The 21,111-nt window shown below is 34.7% G+C and overlaps 1 protein-coding gene across 3 annotated transcripts in view; it reads right to left on the reverse strand.

Moving 5' to 3' along the window:
- LOC138700916 (uncharacterized) overlaps positions 1-14,365 on the reverse strand; it is a 644,305-nt gene extending 629,940 nt beyond the window's left edge. For 2 of the 3 annotated variants that reach the window (XR_011332411.1, XM_069827336.1), the window contains exon 1: positions 14,266-14,365. Coding sequence is in view for 2 of the 3 variants with exons in the window: in XM_069827336.1 (XP_069683437.1) it covers positions 14,266-14,350 (85 nt within the window). In the remaining variant the exon portion in view is untranslated. Of the gene's footprint in view, positions 1-9,395; positions 9,812-14,265 lie in introns of those variants that run through there. The other variant, XM_069827338.1, reaches the window with a different exon arrangement.
- Positions 14,366-21,111: the final 6,746 nt, after the last annotated feature.

A 21,111-nucleotide genomic window follows, 5' to 3' on the forward strand; every position in this document is an offset into this window, starting at 1 on the left:
AGCAGCCATGATTGGTTGAAATACGTCCTTTCGTACCGTTTTATTGGTCAAAAGTAGTATGACGTAGTAAGTGTGTAATAGTCGAAGAAAAAAATTATGTGTATTATGTTATGACGTCATGGAGCACATTTTTAAGCAACACCCTATAGTGAGCATATTTTTATGCAATACATCATTTGTTTTATAGACCTCACTGGTTATTATAACTTCTTCTTCCACATAAACATCATCACATTACGTAAATTCGAACCCATGCGTGCAACGGATGGCCACTTTTTCCTTGTTTATGTCTTGCTTCTTTATCACAGTAGCCAGCCATTACATCATCCGACCTTATCAGCAGGAATAATATTTTGTTTCACTGGCTGCAGAAGAGCTCATAACGGTGTGACCCCAGGAATAGTCCTGATAAAACCAAGGCCACCAGCAATGGCGGCGATAGCTACACAACTGATGTGTGGCTAAGAGCTGCGAAGCGAGGTACCGCAAATGTAACACATAAAATAACTCTTATGTATTAATATTAATACTGATAGTAATTAATCATTAGTATGTTCAAATTTCACTAGCTTCCAATAACCGGCTCAGAAATCCAGTACAATTTTAATTTCATGGACAGTGTTGCCAACACATAAATTGTAATTTGCAGTTCATTTTATATTTCAGATGTGTCTAGTAATATCATAAAATAATGTTATAAATTTCAATCAAAGACACAACTATCTGCATTTTTTTTAACGTTTTCGCCTTGTGGGGCATCATCAGATATATTAAAATTATGTGATCTGAACTTAGATTAAATTATATTTATAAAAAGCAAAAAACGAACAGTGTGTAATACATGGTGATAAAATTTCATGAATTATATGTATACTAATTGTAACAAGAAATAAGATAAAATGATGAATTTCAATGTAGTGTAAATTCAAATATGATTAAAATTGGAATTGTGTCTTTGATTGAAAATTTATAACATTATTTTATGACATAAATTGTATCCCCGTCAGTCTAACACCTGGAAATCCGTCAGAATCTGTTAAAATAAAAAAAAAATTCCCACTCATATCTATATACAAATAAAAAGCAAATTTTAACACAACTTACTTACTAATCTTGATTGAAATGATAATTCGTCCACATCATCTGCCTCTATTTCTGCAGTTGATGTGCTGGCTTGGTATGCGTTTCCTAAAAAATTAAGCAATTAAAAATAACAGCAGCTAAAAAAGTCAAAAGACGACACCTGTCAGGTTGTGCAACTTCGCCTTAACCCATGACATATAGTAAATATTGTAACTATGCTGTTGTAAAATTGACAATTAATATGTAATGTATTTATTATTATTATTACTATTATTATTATTAGTATTATCATCAGTTATCACTATCATCATTGCTGCTGTCGACCTGGTTGGTATAGCGCTGGCCTTCTATGTCCAAGGTTGCGGGTTCGATCCCGGGCCAGGTCGATGGCATTTAAGTGTGCTTAAATGCGACAGGCTCATGTCAGTAGATTTACTGGCATGTAAAAGAACTCCTGCGGGACAAAATTCCGGCACATCCGGCGACGCTGATATAACCTCTGCAGTTGCGAGCGTCGTTAAATGAAACGTAACATTTTTATCATTATTGCTATATATATGTATATTACTTTAATGTACCGAAGTACATATGATATTTCCATGCAGATATTCTGCGTCATCATACGATGTAAGCATCAGCACGTAGAGCTGAAAACCCGGGTTCAAATCCCGGCGCCGGAGAGAATTTTTCTCAGTTCCATTACTCTTACATCGTATTGCTATCTCTGTTTTTCTTTCTTTTTTCTTGTATTAGCTCGATGAGAGCTCTATAATGTTATTTTAACCCTGTTGACCCTCTTTAGGGCTTTAATTTAATTTGTATTATTTACATCAGCGTCTGTCTGTATTTCTTTTTTGTATATATATGTGCTATCTGGTAGGATGGAAGAGAAGGCCTTATGGCCTTAATCCTGTCAGAATAAATAAATAAATAAATAAATAAATAAATAAATAAATAAATAAATCCTAATTTCCGTCATAAAATCCGTCACCCGTCAAAGCCATTCTTTTCCCGTCACTTACGTTAAAATTCCGTCAACACAGACGGAATTTCCGTCCAGTTGGCAACACTGTTCATGGAACTCCAGTCTGTCTCAGCTGCTAACATTAACAGTTACAAAATCACTACCATTTGCAGTATTTGTCAGCATCGAAATTCGAAACGAAGTTGGCAAAAGAAAATTCAACCTGCAAAGTAGAAAGTCACCACAATCTACTAGCATATGTAGTAATGGAGGGAAAATTGTTAGGTTTCACCCTTAGGGTATCAAGTAAGCTGACTCGGATTATAAAACCCGAAAATCTATCTCCACAGTTTTATAAAAGCTTACCGGCACACGTTTTGAACGGTAATGACTTTTTATCCTATGGGCTATTCCATCTCAAATCGACCGAAATATAGAGAAAATTGACCTTGCAATTTTTAAATAAAATTAAACTTTTTCTGTCCGTTGACAACTGTAATACAATGCTTTGTGTAAAGTTTGAGGCATCAGAACTTCATAGTGTTTAAATTTAAAATATTTAAATTTATCGTATTTTCACAAAATTAACAAATTTAAACTCTTGTAGCTCCGAAACCCTTTCACCCAATGATCAAAATCATGGTTTATTTTGATGCTGAGAAATTAAAGTTTATATTGACATGTAAACAGTTTTTATTACTTTTTATGGAAATGGAGAAATTTAGATTTTTCCTCATTAAGACGCCTTTGCCCACGAAAAAATATTTTTAAAATATATGGTTGATTCCACATTGAAAGTACAAATAAACACATATCTTTTACTGGTGCACCGTTGATAAGAAAGTATTGAAAATATCAAATAAAAAAAATAAATAGTACGCCCGTGAACTAACCAGCTGACTGTGAGGCTAGCCAAGGCCAGGAGACATAAACACGTGATGTTTCGTCTCGTAGCGCATAGCTGGGCTAGCTTTATCACAGGTTTTCATAATCACAGGAGTAAAATGACGCCCAACGCTCGGTTATCTTCATCTCTCGGCCAGTGCGTGCGGTACTGCGCCGTTCAAGTCCAGGCGTGTGAAAATAATTGATTTAATACCCTCGAAACTTATTGCCGAGCCACTAAGCAAACAATGCCGAATCCCTCTTAATAATGCAAGGTTTTTTCTCAATATTTTTTATTACAAATGGGCAAAAAGCCTAAAAGTAAGTAAAATCAGATTATCTGTCTCTCTGTATACAATAATAATAAGGATTACTTCTTAACATAACCTACCAAATGTCAGCTTCAAAATGAGCTTTCGTTCAATGTTCTGCAGTAAATGGTTCAAGAGTTCTGAGCGCTGAAAGAGGCTTGTTTTTATAAAATACGCTAAATTTGTCGCTCAATAGTACGAAAACCGTTTGACTTTCGATAGTATATTTTTGAAAATGGACTCTCCTCAGCACCTTATATAAATAGGGAAAAAATTAGGGTATTAAAAAAGTGCGAGGTTTTTTACTGATCGATTTCATATGGAATAGCCCATATGTAATCTATTTCCACAGTTTTATAAAAGCTTACCGGCACACATTTTGATCGGTAATGACTTTTTATCCTATGTAATATGTTTCCATGAATAACAGTTCAACAACTGTTTCCATGGAGACGATCTTATAACCTGCTTATTTGAAGTTGAAGTGATATCACAGCTTGAGATTGTACTCTTAAAAGGCTAGGCCTACATTCATCACAAACATTGCACAATTTGTCTCTTGTATCTAAAGCAAACAACTCTAGACAGTCTTCCTTCCTCCATTAGTTGTCTGACATTCTCCTCTCTTAGCATTACAACGAACTGTTGAGATGTTTACATTCAAAACTTTCCAATTTGTCGCAACTGTCACTAGCGATTGTAATAAACCAATTTTATTCTGTTCCGCACAGATATGGAAATTCACCTCCTCAGAGACTTGCTGTAAACTGATCCAGAGTCGTAGCCTCTTTCTATAGAGATAGAACTGCACGTCCCCCACTCTCCTGTCAGAAACTGTTATTCTCTATGAGTCAGTTGCTTTTGTCTTATTAGACTTTACTGCAAGTACAAATACCTTTTTGTCCACTGATTTTATGCCTTGTTTTTGTCCTAACAGTTTATCACTTGTTTTCTTAACACGCTAATTAGAACACAGTTTTTATTTCCAACGAATTTCATAACAAAACAATTAATGTCAGCATATTATTTTAACGTGGAAGTGAGCACCCATTGGGGATAAAACAAATGACCGTTACAATAACATTTCTGTAAGTATGCACATTTGCTGCTTAGCAACCAGCAACATATCGTTACTGAAAAAACAAATGAAGTTTGAATATAGGCCTATCATCGTGTATGTCAGGCACGTCAATTGATGCCCACAGGAGCAAGGGCGCGCTTTAGAGCCCAGGAGAGCCTGAGCGCTTTACATGCGGAAAGGAAAGAGACAGACGAAAGAGGTGGTATATGCCGCTTGGTCGAGCTATATTCAGGGATGGCCAGCACTGATTCAATAGATAAAGGGAAGAGAACTTATTAAAACTGTATCCATGTTAATTTTTAGATTTGCCTGAGAAGTATAAGTGCGTTATAAGAATGTAAGTTTTAATTTTAATGCTCATTTTTCTCAAGTTTGATTTTTTTATTCAAAAGAAATATTTTATCAACTTTTCGTACAGAAAAGTGAAATTTTCAGGTATAAGCCTATTTATTTAGTAGCCTTACAGAATGTTTTCGTAAATCTAATATATCGTATATACGTATTACTGAAGATAGTGTATTGAACATTTTGAAAATATTCGCATGGAAATTGTTTGTAAGGAAATGAATTAACAAAGCAACTACTGTTACATCATAAGCAAAAGATACGTGCCCATGTGTTGTAAAAATGTCAGCTCTATAGCTTCAGCACATTTCGAGAAAATAATTTAATATTCTGATGATAGGAAGTTGCTCTCAAATATCACCTTAAAAGCATAATGCGATAAGAGTTTTGTTATGTAATATTAGTTACACTTAAAACAGATACAGTACCTAGGTAACTTTGCTTTGTACTGTAATATTGTTTTGATTAGTTTATTGATTACTTTTGTAAGGCTAAAGATACCATCAATATGAATTCAAACTTATCATGTCATACTCAATCTTTTTCTTTGGAATATCACTTTCTTTATGAATGATGTGTTTCATCCACTTAATACAGTATAATATTATACTACCATGGAATTTAAGTGAATATTCCTTCTTAACTCTCTATTATGTTATTAAGATTTAAAACACAAGTGCAATATTAAGAAATCAGTGTTAGTACTTTTGTTTTACAGACAATATAGATAATATTAAACAGAAAGAAGCCATGTAAAAATAACGACATAAAATTTCACGTTCCGTTTGAATTTTGTGCACCACTGTTTTCTTAATCCAACAGGTTGCTTATTCATATACACAACCCTTCCTCTTTCCATACTTAGCGCTTGCTGCCAACGCATGACGTCAAGGTCAGAAAAATGCGCTTGCTTTGACATCACTGCTATATGCACATCTAGCTGCTTAGCAACCAGCAACATATCGTGACTGGAAAAACAAATGAAGTTTGAATATATCATCGTATGTGTATTACATTCAAGATTATTACTAGTACAGTAAAATCCCTCGTATCCGGCAGTCAAATAACCGGCAATACCAAAACAACGGCACTTCTTGCTAGGCCAAAAAAGAAATAGTCATTCATGCGAAAAGGAATAGTGGTTTTCATGGATCGCACATGCCGCATATCGTGTTTACTTTTTACACTGTTCACGCGTGAAAACATAGACAAAAAAAACCGTTATGTCCCTGGAGTAGATCGGGTAGCATCGGTAAGCTGTTACTTGGACCTTGCAAACAATGCGCAAACACGATATCTTTAAATTCACCACTTGAACTCGCCCGTTTCGAAGGGGTGTTGGATGAGTCTAAATACGAAAGTGTGAAATTCTCTATCCTTACAGCGCGCAAACATTTCATTCGAGTGATAGATAGTATCATGGCTATTACCGCTAAGCGCTTGTTGCACAATGGATTCCGCGAAACCAAGTCAAATATTCTTACGTTCAAATCATCGAGCGTTATTCATCGTCTTCATATTTGCGACGTTGGCTACATTGCTCTTCACGTCACACGACTCACATGACCGCCATTTAAAATTGTCATAAGGTTATGAAAACTTTTAGTATTTTTTTACTCCATTATGTATTACAATAATTAAGACTGATGAATGTACATTACCTTATTCAGCATTAAAAATAAACATTGTACGTATTTCAAAACTTTATTTTTAAATACCGGTATCTATATAAAAATTAAGGACGTAGCTGCAATAAGAGCCCATACTCCAAAATGTTGTTCTGAGATATATAGAGTTGAAATTTTTAAAGCACTAACCAATGAGTATGAAACTGCTGGATAAGTAGTATTGTGTTTTTTCACAAAATATAACAGAAATGCTAAAAGCATTTTAATCCAATGTTACACATTTAAAGAATATTGTATGGAAGTAATGCATGTTATGGGCCCTTTTTCTGGAGAACGTGCTTTCAATTCAAAAATAAATATAAGCTGTGTGTAGTCTTCATAAAAATTTATTATTATTTATATTTTTATATAAAATATAGCAATATTATTAATAATACTCATTAACATTTTTAGAACTTGAAATATTTTCCACATAACACAGCAAATCACGGACATTTTTAAAAGTTGGAAATGTTTTCAAAAGAAAATAACGAATCACGAATATTTAGACTTTATGACATTTTGCCACACAAAATAACAAATCACGAACATTTTGAAAAGTTGGAAATGTTTTCAGAAGAAAATAACGAATCATGAATATTTAGACTTCATGCCATTTTGCCACACAAAATAACAAATCACGAACATTTTGAAAAGTTGGAAATGTTTTCAAAAGAAAATAACGAATCATGAATATTTAAACTTTATGACATTTTGCCACACAAAGTAACAAATCACGAACATTTTGAAAAGTTGGAAATGTTTTCAAAAGAAAATAACGAATCATGAATATTTAAACTTTATGACATTTTGCCACACAAAATAACAAATCACGAACATTTTGAAAAGTTGGAAATGTTTTCAAAAGAAAATAACGAATCATGAATATTTAAACTTTATGACATTTTGCCACACAAAATAACAAATCACGAACATTTTTAAAAGTTGGAAATGTTTTCAAAAGAAAATAACGAATCATGAATATTTAAACTTTATGACATTTTGCCACACAAAATAACAAATCACGAACATTTTTAAAAGTTGGAAATATTTTGAAAAGAAAATAACGAATCATGAATATTTAAACTTTATGACATTTTGCCACACAAAATAACAAATCACGAACATTTTGAAAAGTTGGAAATGTTTTCAAAAGAAAATAACGAATCATGAATATTTAGACTTTATGACATTTTGCCACACAAAATAACTAATCACGAACATTTTAAAAGTTGGAAATGTTTTCAAAAGAAAATAACGAATCATGAATATTTAAACTTTATGACATTTTGCCACACAAAATAACAAATCACGAACATTTTTAAAAGTTGGAAATGTTTTCAAAAGAAAATAACGAATCATGAATATTTACACTTTATGACATTTTGCCACACAAAATAACAAATCACGAACATTTTGAAAAGTTGGAAATGTTTTCAAAAGAAAATAACGAATCATGAATATTTAAACTTTATGACATTTTGCCACACAAAGTAACAAATTACGAACATTTTGAAAAGTTGGAAATGTTTTCAAAAGAAAATAACGAATCATGAATATTTAGACTTCATAACATTTTGCCACACAAAATAACAAATCACGAACATTTTGAAAAGTTAGAAATGTTTTCAGAAGAAAATAACGAATCATGAATATTTAGACTTTATGACATTTTGCCACACAAAATAACAAATCACGAACATTTTGAAAAGTTGGAAATGTTTTCAAAAGAAAATAACGAATCATGAATATTTAAACTTTATGACATTTTGCCACACAAAGTAACAAATCACGAACATTTTGAAAAGTTGGAAATGTTTTCAAAAGAAAATAACGAATCATGAATATTTAAACTTTATGACATTTTGCCACACAAAATAACAAATCACGAACATTTTTAAAAGTTGGAAATATTTTGAAAAGAAAATAACGAATCATGAATATTTAAACTTTATGACATTTTGCCACACAAAATAACAAATCACGAACATTTTGAAAAGTTGGAAATGTTTTCAGAAGAAAATAACGAATCATGAATATTTAGACTTTATGACATTTTGCCACACAAAATAACAAATCACGAACATTTTGAAAAGTTGGAAATGTTTTCAGAAGAAAATAACGAATCATGAATATTTAGACTTTATGACATTTTGCCACACAAAATAACAAATCACGAACATTTTGAAAAGTTAGAAATGTTTTCACAAGAAAATAACGAATCATGAATATTTAGACTTTATGACATTTTGCCACACAAAATAACAAATCACGAACATTTTGAAAAGTTAAAAATGTTTTCAAAACAAAATAAGGAACAGAAGTTTATCAAACAAGGTAACACATCATGAACCTGTTGAATAGTAAAAAATGTTTTCCAAACAAGGTAGGATTCTGTATAGCCTAATGAGTAATTCTGTATAATTTGCTGGTGACACTGTTTACTTTAAGGAGAGAATGTGTTTTTTACCTTCGGCATATGCACGTTAAAATTTGTCATATTTTTTAAAATTTAATTACAGAATGGTACATGAACAGACGCCATGTAATTCACATTTATTAACATTTAAAATAATACATTTCAGAATATTGGAAAAGAAAGATTTATCAAAAACAAATTGCAATATTTGGCGTAGCAAAAATAAGCAAATTAAAAATAGGCCAACTTTCGTAATCATCTCATGGATTTATTGCTGCATGTAACCTTAAAAAAATGCACATGTTGAGAGATCTTCACATGGGATCATGCCACAATATATTCCCTATTGTCTACAGTTGTGGTAAACAGAGACAAAACTTAAGTTGTGATGAAATGTTGAATTTTAATCAGTAGCCCATACATCGTTCAGCGTTATTAACAGACCAACATGCTGTTTTAAAGGTTAATACATCGCCTGAAACCACACGGAATTTATACTGATGTAATCTCTACAGGTAAAACGTGTTGCCAACTTTTACTTCAGTTCGCGAAGCACCGAAAACTGGAACATAGTTTCTCCAAGGCGTAGTTCGCAGCGGACAAACCTTGAAACATGTGTAACATAGCAAAACATTCTTACCTTCTATAGAAGCCATAAAATCCAGCAGTTGTCGATCAGATCTCAAGGTTTCCTTTCCACAAACACAATCTCTTTCTTCCCTGGAGGAAGAGGAGAAACAACAAAAGGCTACAAAATCTATTCACAGGAGATTAACTCTGAAAACAAACACGCACTTTTAGTAACTTTCACACGTGGAAGTTGGCGCCACTGATCCGTCGAACACGTGCTGCGTTCCACGCACTACACTCCGAAATAGGTGACAGGAACTCAAGAGATGAAACCCTGACAAAAACAAAATCTACGTCTTTCGAACAAAACACGCGCGGAAACATTCAGCTGTCGGCGGCAGCCATTTCGTTCGACGACAACAATGCACGATTAGTTCATAGACGGCAGCACAGCAGTCGAGCTGCCGCTGCTAACCGCTAGAAACTGGCAACTGAGCGGAGCCGGAGCATGGCCTGCTTCACAGTTCCCGCTTTCCGAGACCTTGCGATTGTTACGTCATGGATATCGTACTGCGCGTCAGCAACGCCTTGCCGTGACCAAACTGATAACTACATTCAAGAAGCTTCGTGAGCTCTGAAGATAACGATTATGCAAATGTTGCGTGATTATCGGGGAACATCGTGTTACGAAAAGTTCAGACACGAAGATGAATGAGATACGGAAAATCTTGGGTACAACATACAAACGATAAGCAGCGAAAGAATCACGATCATCGCGTGATAAAACATAACCTGGTGTCGCCCTCAGATGTGTTCCATTTCCATATTACAGCTGATGCTTCGACTAATTCCGACACGAATCTTCTACGTCTCTGTCTGTAAGTGCATAAGTTGTTTCGTAATTATGTTTACAGGCACTCTCATTAAGTGGTAATGCCTTTCACTTTTCCATTTATTTGTTGCTTCCGTATTTCATGTTATTGTGTGGGCTACATGAGGAATGTACGGGCTATTCCATCTCAAATCGACCGAAATATAGAGAAAATTGACCTTGCAATTTTTAAATAATCAAACTTTTTCTGTCCGTTGACAACTGTGATACAATGCTTTGTGCAAAGTTTGAGGCATCAGAACTTCATAGTGTTTAAATTAAAAATATTTAAATTTATCGTATTTTCATAAAATTAGCAACTTTAAACTGTTGTGGCTCCGAAACCCTTTCACCCAATGATCAAAGTCATGGTTTATTTTTATGCTGAGAAATTAAAGTTTATATTGACATGTAAACAGTTTTTCTTACTTTTTATGGAAATGGAGAAATTTAGATTTTTCTTCATTAAGACGCCTTTGCCCACGAAAAAATATTTAAAAAATATATGGTTAGATTCCGCATTGAAAGTACAAATAAACACATATTTTTTACTGGTGCACCGTTGATAAGAAAGTATTGAAAATATCAAATAAAGAAAATAAATAGTACGCGCGTGAACTAACCAGCTGACTGTAGGTAGTCGAGACAAGCAAGGCCAGGAGACAAACACGTGATGTGTCGTCTAGCAGTCATGGCTGGGCTAGCTTTATCACAAGTTTTCATAAACACACGTGTAAAATGACGCCCAACGCTCGCTTATCTTCAGCTGTCGGCCAATGCGTGCAGTACTACACCGTTCAAGTCCAGGCGTGTGAAAATAATCTCTTTAATACCCTCGAAACTTATTGGCAGACCACTAAGCAAACAATGCCGAATCCCTCTTAATAACGCAAGGTTTTTTTCTCAATATTTTTTACATTTTTACAAATAGGCAAAAAGCCTAAAAGTAAGTAAAATCAGATTATCTGTCTCTCTGTATATAATAAAAATAATTATTATTTCTTATCATAATCTACCAAATGTCAGCTTCAAAATGAGCTCTCGTTCAATGTTCTGCAGTAAATGGTTCCAGAGTTCTGAGCGCTGAAAGAGGCTTATTTTTATAAAATACACTAAATCTGTCGCTCAATAGTACGAAAACCGTTTGACTTTCGAAAGTATATTTTTGAAAATGCACTCTCCTCAGTACCTTGTATAAATAGGGAAAAAATGAGAGTATTAAAACATTGCGAGGTTTTTTACTGATCGATTTCATATGGAATAGCCCGTATACAGTGTTACTATAAATGATCTTTCCGATTACAAACTTGAATATCTATCGTTAGGAGACACTTAGAAACATGATATTGGTATCAATGGAAAGAGAAACTCAAATATTTTTTGTTATATTGGTGAACCTGTCACATATTTATTAATTTCATTGTTAGGAGACGATATATCAGACAAATGACTGCAAACGAAGACAGAAGGGCATTTTGTGTGATAGATGTTCACATATCCCAGTGCTTTAAGCCGTGAAAAGATGTATGGCCCTTTCTTTATTGTCGAGGCGACAGTCACAGGTAATTCATACCTAGACATGTTACAGTTATGGCTTCTTCCACAACCGGAACAGGACATCGAAGGTCTCATTTTTCAGCACGATGGGGCACCACCCCATTACCACTTAGATGTCAGAAACGAACTGAATACACGACTTCCAAGGAGATGGATTGGACGTGCTGGCCGTGAAGATTTAGAATGTTTGCATTGGCCTCCACGTTCCCCCGACCTCACTCCTTGTGATTTTTTTTCTGTGGGGTTTTATAAAACAACAAATGTACCATACCACCTACCATTGAGGATCTTCGTATCCGCATCACAGAGGCCATTGCACTGGTGGATGGTCCAATGCTACAACGTGTATGGCAGAAAATTGACTACAGACTTGATGTGTGTCGTGTGACACAAGGAGCTCACATTGAGCACATGTGACTTACGGTTGTGAACCAAATGTTTCTCTTTCTCTTTCATGTTTCATGTTTTCCAGTCAAAAAATTTAAAAACTGTTGGAGTTTCTGTTTCTGTTGATACCAATTTCATGTTTTATAATTTTTTCTGATTTAAGAGTAGCACACGTGATTTAACCGAATGTATAACAAAAAATATTTGAGTTTCTCTTTTCATTGATACCAGTATCATGTTTCTAAGTGTCTCCTAACGATAGTTATTCAAGTTTGTAATCGGAAAGATCATTTATAGTAACACTGTATTTTTAATGTGTCGTTCTAAATGTATTTTAATAGTTCCAAGTGAAATACTCGTTTCGTAACTGTATCCTTGTCACTGAATAACTCACAATTAAGAATTTCTGGACAATGTTTACATATTATGACTTCACTTTGAATTTAATTATTAAATCTGAATTTATTACTAGTGAGATTTACCTAGGTCTATATTTGCACAGATTTTATAATCATACAATTGTAAAATAAAGAATAATTTTAAATATATAACGAATAATTTTTAAATACGACGAGAAAACACACTATCGTGCTACAGAAGCGTTCACAAGCCTTCTATGTACTGCATATCGACGTCAATAACTTTTGGAAAAAGTCTGTTCATATTCAGTATCTTACTTACTTACAAATGGCTTTTAAAGAACCCGCAGGTTCATTGCCACCCTCAAATAAGCCCGCCATCGGTCCCTATCCTGAGCAAGATTTATCCAGTCTCTATCATCATATTCCACCTCCCTCAAATCCATCTTAATATCATCCTCCCATCTACGTCTCGGCCTCCCCAAAGGTCTTTTCCCCTCCGGTTTTCCAACTAACACTCTATATGCATTTCTGGATTCGCCCATACGTGCTACATGCCCTGTCCATCTCAAACGTCTGGATTTAATGTTCCTAATTATGTCAGGTGAAGAATACAATGCGTGCAGTTCTGTGTTGTGTAACTTTCTCCATTCTCCTGTAAATTCATCCCTCTTAGTCCCTAATATTTTCCTAAGCACCTTATTCTCAAACACCCTTAACCTATGTTCCTCTCTCAAAGTGAGAGTCCAAGTTTCACAACTATAAAGAACGACCGGTAATATAACTGTTTTATAAATTCTAACTTTCAGATTTGTTTACAGCTAACTAGAGGACAAAAGCTTCTCAACCGAATAATAACAGGCATTGCAGATAGCGTAATGTGTAACGGACATGATCGGTCCTGATATGCAGGTCTGTAGACAGCAGTGTATGTGTACAAGTTGCAGTGTCCAGTCGATCAGTCCTAGTGAAATGGAGGAGTACACGAGAGCGGAATGAGCAGACCTGATTTTCGAATACGGATGAGCCAATGGGAACAGTAGACAAGCTCACAGATTGTATCGGGCAAGTACCCACGTAGGAGACATCCGGCCCATATCATTTTTCCACAACTGTTCCAGAGGTTGAGGGAAGGAGGGCACGTGTTGCCAAATTACAATTCCATTTCCACACAACTATTTTTGCTTATAACTTTCGACTGAGTCATTTCTGGACCATGGTTCCTTACCTCAAATTGATACATGCGCCCTTCGCCATCATCCCTGAAAGTTTGTAACACCACCTCGGAAACACCCTGTATATATGAACTACGGGAAATCTATGAATTATGTGTTTATGATTAAATATTTTCAAATACGAGTATATTAAATAAAAAATTGGAAAATATATGTTAAACTCAGAACAGGACCTCTTATTTGAAAAATCCGCATATTTTACGCACCCTAATTTTTCAGTGGCCAAAGTTAATTAAAAAGTGAGTAAATTACGCGAGCAAATACGGTATATGTATTCACTTACGTAAGTCAGGATATCTCATGAGCAATAAGCAAACATTTACATAGGAATCCGCTCCCTAGTTTTGTGGCGCAAGGAAGTTTCTGAACCTATAGGAAGGTAGTTCGTCGCTCTTGTATCTAATGCAGAGTAAATTACGTCAAGTCGCTTCGCTCCCAACGATTACGTCCCCAAAGACATTTATCTTTGATCTTGATAATGTTAGCTAAGCTAATACATTCATTGCCTTGCTGAAAGTCATGTCAGCTCACCATTGCCCATGTCCGCTGGAGTCAGATGGGATCGAAGCCTCGTGAGCAGTGTCACCGATCCGGGGTCCTCTGGGGCGCTGAACATCTGCCTCCAGCCATGATGGCGTCGTCTGACCTCCACTACAGAGCTCCAAACACGGGACCACGCGGCCCGCAGAACCCTGTAAGAAAAACACATGCACTGATTTACTATTTAGCACGAGATACAGTGACGAAATATGCACCTCAAAATCTAATCTTTAGGGTGACTTCCTATAAGGTCCCTGAGCCAAATAACGCCATGTATACCTTTAACGCCAACCTATTAAAATTTATTAACGACACAAGTTTTCGGTAGTGCACTACTGTAGCCTACATTCGCTTGCAATCTAGTGATGAAATGAGTTACTAGCTGTCCGGTGACATTTACGAGTGACATGATATTCCATCATTTTCCTGTTGTGTGTTGATAGTGAATGGCTGTTGTTATATCAAGGCAAGAGGCAATATTTTATTTTGTGTGTTGAGCAAATAATAACTATATTATACTACTAGCCGTACCCGTGCGCTCCGCTGCACCCGTTAGAAATAAATATAAAGTAATTACATTATTAAAATAGGACATTTGATCCAGGGAACATTCGTGTTTGATAGAAGGATAAATCGTTTAATATGTTACTTAATTTAAATTGTATTTAAAATATTAAAATGCGGTCATTTTGATCCAGAGACACTCATTTGGTGCAATGACAATTCCTTTAACATGTTTCTTAATTGTTATTACCAATTATTTTTTGGAAAAGCGAAAATTAACAGAAAAATTTTGGCTACAGATTTATTATTATGTTTATATTATATTATATTATGAAAAAGTGTGTTGATAACGGATGTACTCGAATTAGAAAGTTTTTAATTTGTTGTGGGAGCTCTTGAATCTCAGGAGGAACAGTTTTTACAACAGCGCAACATAATCTGCTTGGCTCATTACCCAATTTTTTTGCATTGCATTTATTGCATATGTATTTTATGTATTTTAAGACGATTCGATTGAGCATAGTTAAAATTTGAATTATAAAATAATGGATTCCTAAGCTAACGTACTATTACTGCATACTAAATCAATACACTCTCGTTGTTCGTTAATTCTCTGAGATAAAAATGAATATGTTCATAAACATTATTATAAGAAATACAGGAAATGAATATACAGAATAACCTATCAAGTTTTCTGTGCATAAGAAGCTATTTTAATCTTACCTGTCCTCAATTCACTCACAAGTTACTGTAATAACATTATAGCATTATGTCCATCCAGAGAAACTACACTTTCCAATGATGAAATAATAATTAATTATACAAATCGATTAATTTAGCTTCTGATATTACTTCATACAAACACAGAATCATTGTCTGTAGGCTATGTTTCATAGCTTTCGATTGTTGTGTCCAAGGCCCCTTATAGAGAAAGTCATTTGTTTTTTATTTCAATACACCGCCTTAGATGGCAGTTATTTTAATTTTAAAACTCATTTATCTATTAAATATCAGTCCTATCAAAATTTTTCAAAGAATAAACCTTATCAGAAATCATTTTTAAAGAAACTTTTGTTATGTAACATATTTCACAAAAATCAATACTAAGCGAGATATTTCGATTTATTTAATTCAGGCCCCCTTATAACCCCACTTTTAAATAATGTATTTTGAGTGCCATATAGCCTATAATCTAAGTTACAACGAACTTAATTTATATTCCAATTTTCATCGAAATCGGTTCAGCCATTATCGCGTGAAAAGGTAACAAACATACAGACAGACATACAAATAAAAATTTCAAAAAAGCGATTTTCGGTTTCAGGGTGGTTAATTATATATGTTAGGACCAGTTATTTTTGGAAAATCGAAAATTACCAGAAAATTTTCAGCTACAGATTTATTATTAGTATAGATATATTTTCGTGATTCTTAAACATTCTTCTGTGTATAGAAAGTATCTGCTGTCTATAAAATTTGAAAATATTAGAGAAACAGGCATGTCATGTTATCAAGTACTCAGTAAACGCAATGTGGCGTTAAAGGTCTACAGACAAAATTTTAGGTTATGTTAGTACTAAGGCTGCCAGTACAGCATCAGTGTGAAAACATCAGGAAAATCACTAAGCTTTCAACTTACAAATGTTCAGAAAGTGCAGTGATGGTATTCGTTCAATTGCTTATCGAACTCTTAATTTTTTTTTTTTTACATAACTTAATTTTTTGGTTATACTTATTGGAAAACATTCATATTAAACTAAGGTAAATGCTTTTGTGTAATTTTGAATCATTTCGAGGGAAAAATTGTTCCGGGGCCGGGTATCGAACCCGAGACCTTTGGTTAAACGTACCAACGCTCTCCCAACTGAGCTACCCGGGAACTCTACCCGACACCGATCCAATTTTTCCCTCTATATCCACAGACCTCAAAGTGGGCTGACAACCGTCAAGCAACCAACATTGAGTGCACACTAACTCTGTGTGACTTAAATTGTGGTTTTCTGTTAACGAACAGTGACGTGTATTATGCTGATCAAGCTTTCAGAAATAACTCCCTGTAAAGTTAATTTGAATAATTTCGAGGGAAAAATTGTTCCGGGGCCGGGTATTGAACCCGAGACCACAGAAAACCACAATTTAAGTCAGTGTGCACTCAATGTTGGTTGCTTGACGGTTGTCAGCCCACTTTGAGGTCTGTGGATATAGAGGGAAAAATTGGATCGGCGTCGGGTAGAGTTCCCGGGTAGCTCAGTTGGGAGAGCGTTGGTACGTTTAACCAAAGGTCTCGGGTTCAATACCCGGCCCCGGAACAATTCTTCCCTCGAAATTATTCAAATTAACTTTACAGGTAGTTATTCCTGAAAGCTTGATTTGCATAAATGCTTTAGTGTTTAATAACTTTCTACTCTGTCACATTGTCTCTTTTTTTAAAGTAAGGAGTCACTGGAAATCATATTTTCCTAATCCATCTGGTGTTTCAGTTTCAGAACAAAAATCTTTCATTAGTATTGAGTGATTTTGTATCTTTTATTAACAGAAACTCAAATTTAGTCGCTTAGTTCAATTCGTGTTGCTTAGGAAAAATAATTCATGAACAATTATAAGTGTATAGGTTACTAGAAAATAGGTGGCGTTAATTGGAAAACCTGTTCCTAATAACGCCAGTTTACAAAGTTTTCCTATATGAGTTCTAATTCTTGTTCGGTATATAATATATCCATTTTCATTGTGCTATTTTGTAAAGATAAGATTACATTTTCTATTTCATAATTTTCGTGTTTGTACATAACTTATTTCCAGAGAAAAAGTGACTGAAGTGTTAAGGTGGCTTATTTGGTACGTGTACCTTATATGTGATGAAGTGGCGCAGTTGAGGTGTCCATTCGGAGAAATGACCCTCAAATAAGAAAACGGGCATGAAATCATTATTATATAGAATAGTATAGTAGTATATATACTTATTTAACCTGGTAAGGATAAGGCCATTAGGCCTTCTCTTCTCCTCTACCAGGGGATTGCAAATGCAAAAAACATACATACTAGGTTCAAAAAGTTCCCGGAATTTGCTAGCATCATAGAAACAACGTACCTTAAACACTATTCTACAGCATTCCCTTCAAAATAGTTGCCTTCCGCAACAACACACTTTTGCCAACGCGTGTAGAGTTCCTGGAAGCAGGCCTGGAAGCCATTTTGTGAAACCCGTCTTAGTGCTCTCGTCGCGTTTGCGATAACCTCTTCAGCATTGAATCTCCGTCCTTTCAGATGACTTTTCAGACGGGGAAACAGAAAGTAATCAGGTGGTGAGAGATCAGGAGAGTATGGTGGGTGATCCAAAGCAGTTATGTTGTGCCTGGCAAGAAAATTCTTTACAATAATTGCGCGATGAGCAGGTGCATTGTCATGCATAAGGAACCAGTTGTTTTCTACCCACTTTTCTGGACGTTTCCTTCTCACTGCGTCCCAGAGGCGACGGAGGGTTTCTACGTACAATTCTTTCGTTACAGTACGACCTTCTGGAATGAACTCATGGTGCATGAGACCCTGAGAGTCGAAGAAAACTTCCAACATAACTTTGCTTTAAGTGTGCTTAAATGTGACAGGCTCATGTCAGTAGATTTACTGGCATGTGAAAGAACTCCTGCGGGACAAAATTCCGGCACATCCGGCGATGCTGATATAACCTCTGCAGTTGCGAGCGTCGTTAAATAAAACATAACATTTAAAATAACTTTGCCTTTGGAAGTGTCCCTAGGAAATTTTTGCTTCCGAGGAGATGTTTTCGATTTCCACTCAGATGACTGTCGTTTAGGGACTGGGTCGTACAAGTAGCACCAGTTTCATTTTGTTTAAGAAATCACCATCTTCATCAGCCATACTGATCATGTCCCCAGCAAAACACAGAACTTGATGTTTGTACTTTGCTCTGTGGACATAATTACAAAATGCGACGAACAAACAAAACACTATGATAAACAATTGCCTACAACTCAAAACCAATAATTGCCATTATCAACAAACTTTAAGGAAATGACATCATGAATGTTACCAACAAAACAAATGTATAATATCCCTTGTTATATATTAATACGAAAAATGGTAGTAAAATTCCGGGAACTTTTTGAACCTAGTAGTATAATTAGGAATTACGTAACACCATCATTAAAATAATGTTGATTTTATATGGAGAGAATATGAAGATTCGTCCCAAAATGGGAAATTTCCCTCAATCTAATATCGCCGCTGTGAACTCCTTTCTAAATCTGGACGGACATTAGTAAGACAGATTACCGCTGGTGTTCCAGTCCCGTGGCGCCGTGCGTTAGCCACCAGCTGATTTATCGACCTCGACCTGCCTCAAGCTCACTCCCGACGAACAGCTGATGCCACGTCTCATGACAGATTCAACAGCAACCTGCCCTCTGTCACCCACACACTCAAGGGCGATAAACTCACTACACGGGATGTATCACACATTCACCAGGTCAGTCAACTTGAAAAGCTACAATACAGAGTGTGTTAAGAATACCTCTTATTATTTTACAGGAGTAGTATTATATAAACGAAGTAAGAAGCAATGAAAGTCACTTCATAAAATATAGTTACATACGATTTATACAAAATCGTTAACTCGTTTCATAACAAACAAGATGAAGTGATGGACAAGAACATTGTCATAAACAAGGTGAAGTGTTAAACAAAATGAAATGATGAGCAAGATGATAGTGATAAACAAGATGAAGTGATGGACAAAATGAAGTGATGAACAAGAAGATTGTCATAAACAAGGTGAAGTGTTAAACAAAATGAAATGATGAGCAAGATGATAGTGATAAACAAGATGAAGTGATGGACAAAATGAAGTGATGAACAAGAAGATTGTCATAAACAAGGTGAAGTGTTAAACAAAATGGAATTATGAGCAAGATGATAGTGATAAACAAGATGAAGTGATGGACAAAATGAAGTGATGAACAAGAAGATTGTCATAAACAAGGTGAAGTGTTAAACAAAATGGAATTATGAGCAAGAAGATAGTGATAAACAAGATGAAGTGATGGACAAAATGAAGTGATGAACAAGAAGATTGTCATAAACAAGGTGAAGTGTTAAACAAAATGGAATTATGAGCAAGATGATAGTGATAAACAAGATGAAGTGATGGACAAAATGAAGTGATGAACAAGAAGATTGTCATAAATAAGGTGAAGTGTTAAACAAAATGAAATTATGAGCAAGATGATAGTGATAAACACAATAATAGTGATAAACAAAATGAAGTGATGAACAAGGTTATAGTGAAAACAAGATGATAATAAAGAAGATGACAGTGAAAAACAAAATAATAAACACGATGATATTGATGAACAAGATGGAGTGATGAAGAAAGTTACAATGAAAAAACAAGATGATAGTGAAAAACAAGATGATAGGCCTAAATATAAAGACGATGATAGTGATGAATAAGGTTATAATGAAAAACAAGAGATAATAAACAAGATGACAATGAAAAACAAGATAATAATAAACACGATGATAGTGATGAAGAAGCTGGAGTGATGAAGAAGAATACAATGAAAAACAAGATGACAGTGAAAACAAGATGATAATTATAAATACCATGATAGTGATGAATAAGGTAATAGTGAAAAAACAAGAGATAATAAACAAGATGACAGTGAAAACAAGGTGATAATAAACACGATGATAGTGATGAACAAGATGGAGTGATGAAGAAGGCTACAATGAAAAACAAGATGACAGTAAAAACAAGATGATAATAAACACGATGATAGTGATGAACAAGATGGAGTGATGAAGAAGGCTACAATGAAAAACAAGATGACAGTGAAAACAAGATGATAATAAACACGATGATAGTGATGAACAAGATGGAGTGATGAAGAAGGCTACAATGAAAAACAAGATGACAGTAAAAACAAGATGATAATAAACACGATGATAGTGATGAACAAGATGGAGTGATGAAGAAGGCTACAATGAAAAACAAGATGACAGTAAAAACAAGATGATAATAAACACGATGATAGTGATGAACAAGATGGAGTGATGAAGAAGGCTACAATGAAAAACAAGATGACAGTAAAAACAAGATGATAATAAACACGATGATAGTGATGAACAAGATGGAGTGATGAAGAAGGCTACAATGAAAAACAAGATGACAGTGAAAACAAGATGATAATAAACACGATGATAGTGATGAACAAGATGGAGTGATGAAGAAGGCTACAATGAAAAATAAGATTACAGTGAAAACAAGATGATAATTATAAATACCATGATAGTGATGAACAAGATGGAGTGATGAAG

This window comes from Periplaneta americana, chromosome 6 (assembly GCF_040183065.1).
Source record: "Periplaneta americana isolate PAMFEO1 chromosome 6, P.americana_PAMFEO1_priV1, whole genome shotgun sequence".
NCBI lineage: Eukaryota > Metazoa > Arthropoda > Insecta > Blattodea > Blattidae > Periplaneta > Periplaneta americana.